The 5,585-nt window shown below is 55.3% G+C and overlaps 1 protein-coding gene across 2 annotated transcripts; it reads right to left on the reverse strand.

The window, feature by feature from the left end:
- Positions 1 to 527: 527 nt before the first annotated feature.
- Positions 528 to 5,348, reverse strand: NUDT16L1 (nudix hydrolase 16 like 1). Of its 2 annotated transcripts, XM_048867729.2 has the most exons (3): positions 5,016 to 5,257; positions 2,900 to 3,160; positions 528 to 1,633 (listed from the first exon to the last, which is right to left on the reverse strand). In XM_048867729.2, exons 1-3 carry the CDS (start codon positions 5,214 to 5,216, stop codon positions 1,229 to 1,231), a joined length of 867 nt encoding a protein of 288 aa, XP_048723686.2. In that variant the 5' UTR covers positions 5,217 to 5,257; the 3' UTR covers positions 528 to 1,228. The 2 variants fall into 2 exon arrangements, with proteins under 2 accessions (XP_048723686.2, XP_048723687.2); XM_048867730.2 differs by lacking the exon at positions 2,900 to 3,160 and having other exon boundaries at positions 5,016 to 5,348.
- Positions 5,349 to 5,585: the final 237 nt, after the last annotated feature.

Below are 5,585 nucleotides of genomic sequence, written 5' to 3' on the forward strand. Positions count from 1 at the left end.
GGCTGCAGCCAAAGAGGAGACCTGGGAACAGTTCCTAACCATATTGGGGAAGGAATTCAATATGTAGGTCCAAGAGTGGCAACCACAGTCCAGCACAGACATGGCGATGTTGGCAGACCTATAGTGGTGATGCCTGGTGGATTTCCAAATAAGGACTGCTCCAGTTCCACCTAAGAGTTTGAAGTGAATAAGGGAACAAAGACTGTAGGCCAGGGTGGACTAAAGGAAAAGGGGGTGAGAAATATAAGGGTAAACTGAAAATGGCTAGTCCAGTGGAGAAAGGAAAGGAACCAGTTAAGTGCTATTACTGTAGTCAGAGGGGACACAAAGCCCAGGATCACCCTACAACAAAATCAAAAGTTACTAACCTCTTATGAGTCTGGCAACTCAGCAAATGGAAGCTCCCAGCAATCAAGTGCTGGCTGCTCCATTCCACACAGATGCAGACACCAAGGCGTACAGCCACTCAAATAGCTTTGCTCCCCAGTTTTCATTACAAGAAAGAAAAGATCTCAAGTGCGAAGAAGTACAGCAAAGCCATTTATTTAATTTTCCTGCTCCCCCAACTCACCATACGCAAAGCCACAAACTACCTTTCTGCACCCCACAGGGACACCAACAACTAAGCCACCTGGGAACTGCCACTAGCCAGGTAAGCTGCCACTGTAAACACTTCCATGTGATACCAAAGTCACGAAACCTGGGAAAACTAGGAGCATCCGTGGACTGTTCCTACAGGAGGGCAGTTTCATTTCTGCACATGGCATGGAGCTAGAGCTGGCAGACTTGCCTCTCTTCAGTTGGGTTCACTTATTTCCCCCCACCCCCACCCCCCCAACACAGCTGTGATGGGTTCACAATACTGCAGCAGGGGGCTAAAAACCCTGCTTGGAACAATTTTAAAAGTAACATTTCAGTTCATTAAAACAATACCCAAGCTGGGACCTGAATGGAGCAGAGCATCCCTGTAAATTAAAGCATTCTAAGAGAGTCCTCAGGTAAGCACATGGACTCCAGAGGGGGACAGTTAAGAGAGATCTGGAAAGCTTGGTACTGTGTATGGGCCTTACAAAATATAGCTTTCCATTGCTTCAGGCAAATCTAATCCCATTCCACCTGAGGAGCACGGAGGTGGAGTCAAATGGGCAGCATTTGCAGCCAGTGACTGTCTGGAAAGTAAGAAGAAAGTCTCTTTACCCATTATTAACCAAGTCAAACAAAAAATTCATCACTCAGCCATAGACTCAGCCACTGGCTCAGTCACAGGCTCTGCTGCTGACTCAGCTGCTGGCTTTGCTGCTGGTTCAGCCACTGACACAGCTAAAGGCCGATTTGCCAGCTCATTTGCTGGTTTAGCCACCATCTGATTGGCCGTCACAGCAGCCGTCACACTGGCCGTCACAGCAGCCGTCACACTGGCCGTCACAGCAGCCGGCTCAGCTGCAGGCTTTTTTTGCTTCTGGGTGGCAGCCACTGCTTCTGCCAGCTTCTCCTCAGGCACCATATTCAAAACCTTCAGGGCAAAGAGCAGCTGGAATTTAGCAGTCCCGATGAAGGAGTTCCCCAGGAAGTTTGGCAGTCCGCCCATGCGGTCCTTCTGGGTGTACAAGGGGACACGGACCATTCCCATCACCTGCAACAGCACACACAATTCAGTAACAACAAATTACACTTTCAGCCCACCCTCAGTGCAAGCCCCACCAGCCACCATGATCCATGCAGGATGAGCACCAGCTTATCTGCAGGTGCCATGCCTCCCCAGACCACATCCTAGCTCCCAGACCACATATGCCCTCCTCATACCAGCCCCTCTTATTCCCCCAGGATGAGCACAGGTGCCACATCCAACACCCCAACCCCCAGCATGAATACCACACCCCTGCCCATTACTCCATACCAAACCCAGGTGATGCCCCACATACCCTCTGCACAAGCACCCTAGCCCCAGTCTGACCACCCACCCTACTTACCCATTCCACCAACCAACCCAAAACACCACCACTTCTTCCCTCCAGCGTACCACACCTTACCCTTTGCTCTATCCCATCCCCCAGTATAAGGACCACAGCTTACCACCCCACCTTTCCCTACCCCATGTTCCATACCACTCCCCACCACCACATCCCAGGTGTACCACCAACTGCCCCCAGGGATGATCTATGTTCTGGGTCTAGGCCATGCCCTTCATACCACTCTGCAAGAGTGCTGTGGCTCCATGTCCCCCTCAACAGGTGCCACAACCCAGGGTCACATTTAGTGCACACGCAGCATCACTCCTGGCAGATCACAGCATCGCACCCAGGCTGTACAAAGGGTCCTCCACCATCTGTGTTCTACATCAGGGGCATTAGATGACCTGGCACAAGCTCGCCAACCCTGCCAGAGAATGCTGTAGCACCAGATTCCCCAGAAAGAAACTCATGCCTCTTTCTCTGACTTCTTACGAACTTGTGTGCAATCCAAGCTGGGCCCAATACCTTGTTGATTAAAGCAATGCTCTGCCACACAGAAGATCACAGTTCCAGTCAGACACAACACATCCAGACCTCGCGTGATGCTCACCAGAGCTGAGGGTGACTTGAAGTTCACCCAACCCGCATGTCAGAGGCACCATCTTTATGACTGACAAGCAAACAGGACTCCCCTTCAAAGTGCAGCACAAAGCCCTCCCTATGCTACCGCATTCCTGCCAGCTCCGCAGTGAAAGGCCAGGGCTCACAACTAGGATTGCCATGTGGCAGTGCGTAGCACTTGCCAGTTGCCACTAGTAGCTGTTAAATGCGGTGCATTCCCCCGCCCAGCTGCAATGGATAGCAGCCCAGCAGGCCTAGTGAGGGAAGCTTCATTCCCCGATGATGTGAAGTCTCAGAGCTTCCAGACACCCCCCCGAATACCCCACCTCCAGCCCGTGGTCTCGGGAATGCACCGCGCAGATCTCGATGGTGTGCAGCTCCTCCAGGGTCAGCTGCCTGGCGTAGAAGTGCGCCACCACGCGATGTGGCCCCTCTGTCAGGTGCGAGCACAGATAATCAGCTTCCGTCAGGCGCACACAGCCCAAACCCAAGCCCAGCACCCGATTCAGACCATCCTCCAGGGACCAGTAACGGCGATCCACGAACCCCCCAGGAAAGCCCAGTAGTCCATCAAATCGCATCTGCATCTGCAATAGAGGCGCATTATGTTAATGGGGCACAGCACATAGCCCCAGGGACCCTGTGGGAGAGGAGAGGGTACCCCCAGCCAAGAGCTGGACACTTACCACCACAGGAAACCTCTCCAAGACAAAGGGGCTAAAGCAGGTGAGGCACAAGACAGTCTGTACCCTAATCAGAGAGGTTTGAGGCTTTATTGTACCCCTCTTCCATTGCCCCACTTGCTTTGGCACAATATTAGTTTCTTTTTAAATTGCCTTTGTGAAGGAAAACCTAGAACCTGACCCAGTGCTGGGCTGTCAGACAGTTTTTGCAGCTGAGAGGCATGAACTGCCCCACTCATCTCACTAGGAAATAAGTGCTGAAGGCCAAACAGCTCTTTCACTGTGATCATTTTTAGCAGAAAATCCTTGGTATTTGAACAGTTTGATACTGTCCATTTTGCCTACCCCCTCCAATTTTAGCTTAGTGGTACCCCCAGAAAGCCCATTCCTACTTCTCTGCAGGATGAAGCTGAGCCTCAAGCGGGTCGCCTTCTTATGAGATACCCACAGAATGACAAAACAGTACTGGGGAATCCTGACACATCAGTACTGCACCATATGAAGAGCCTAAAAGGGAAACCCATCCAGCCTCGTGCCACTGTTGGAGTCAGGTGACCTGCAAGCAGCCAGCATCAAGTCTTTACAAGTGCACCAGACACATCGCAGCCAGAGGACCAAGCCTACCAACCAGAGATACACAGAAAAGACACAGCCACTGGTGAGCTCAAGGGGCACATTCAGTCCCCACCTCCTAGCTACTGTCCAGGAGTGGCATGCCAGTTTTGGAGCTCCACGTTTTGGATCAGCCTCAGATAGTGGATGGTTGAAAAATCTGAAGCTCCAGCCTTTCTGCCTGCAGGAAGGGAGATGGATCTCTCCTCTGCAGGCTGCTATGAAGGGGGCATTTCTGCTGCTCTGCCCCTCCCCTACATCTGGGTTTGAATCCTTCTGGGTGACTACCTCTGGGCTCTGCTTAGCCCTTCCCAAGGTGCAGCAGAGTGAAACGGACATGACTCTTGTCAGTTTCAATGTCACTTACAGCACTGTGGAGAGCAACAGCAAAACCAGCCAGACTTGTTCAGTTCCCTTTGTTCTTGCTCAGCAAAATCCTGTGCGACAGCAGAGGCAATGGAACACCCCGTCTGCAAACTCAGGCAGACAGCATTGCAGAAGTTCACGTCTGCAAAGCCATAAGGGCCTTACAACTATAGGTAGAGACACATGCGCGCACACGCACACACACACACCCTCTCTCTATGGATTAAAGGGCCTATTCTGCAACAACTGCCAGCATAGAATCCACTGGCCTAGGGAGACCCCGCTCAACGCGCAGCATGAGCTGGGAGGGCTAGTGGTGTGTAGGGGAAGAAGGTTAGCCACTGTCCTCGGGCCGGCTGCTCACGCCCTGCTAGGGCGAGGCAGGGCCAGGCAGGGTAGAACTAGCAGATCTGTGCTCGAGCAGCGACAGGCAGCCACCCTAGGGAGTTGGTGCAGTAGCGCGGGGAAGGCCTCAGCCCTAGCCCTGGGCGGGGGTCCCAGCTCTCCATCCCGCCAAGGGGACTCATGGCGTTCCCGCACCCTGAAGGCCGGCTCCCCACTCCCCACCGCGGGCCCCAATCGCCACCCAACCACTCCCGACTCCCGCCCCCAGCCCTCGCCCAACCGGCCCCGATCCCGACCCCACCCGAAACCCCAAACCCGGCCCCAGGCCCGGCTCCCCACCTCGCCCAACCGGACCTGACCTAGGCCCCAGCCCCCAACCGGACCCCAGGCCCCGCCCGATGGAACCCGCCCGAGGCCCGCCCCAGGCCCCGCTGACCAGCACGGCGTAGCGCAGCGGGATGCGCCCGAAGAGCATGCCCGGGTTGGGCGCGTACAGCATGGCGTGGCACGAGTGGCTCCAGCCGGGCCCGAGCCGCATGGCCTCGTAGCGGCTCAGCGGCTTCAGCTCGGTCACGCCGGGCACCGAGAGGGAGGGCAGCAGCCCCGCCGCGCCCGCGCTCCCCGTCAGAGCCGCCATCACCACACGGAGCCGCGACGAGAGAGAGGCTAACCCCCCTGTGTGCGCTGACCTATCACAGAGCTGCGGGGCGGAGCCACACCTGAAACAGCCGATCACCGAGCCCACTGTCCGCATCCAGCCAATCAGACCACGGCGTGTGACACCAATGCAACAGCCATCACCCAATCCGAGCAATTCCATTCCCAGGAGGCGGGCGCTGCAGCGCCACCCGTGGCCCTACTAGCGAATCAGCAATCAGATCAAAGCTGTGGGCAGTGAGGCGCGGCCGCGCGGCATGCTGGGTTCCGTCCAGGCCCGGGAGGGGAGCGGCTCTTTACTCCCAGGCAGAGCTGACCAGAGCCCACTTCCCGGGGGGTGGGCAGCGAG

The sequence above is a fragment of the Caretta caretta genome, chromosome 10, assembly GCF_965140235.1.
Source record: "Caretta caretta isolate rCarCar2 chromosome 10, rCarCar1.hap1, whole genome shotgun sequence".
Classification (NCBI taxonomy): Eukaryota; Metazoa; Chordata; order Testudines; family Cheloniidae; genus Caretta; species Caretta caretta.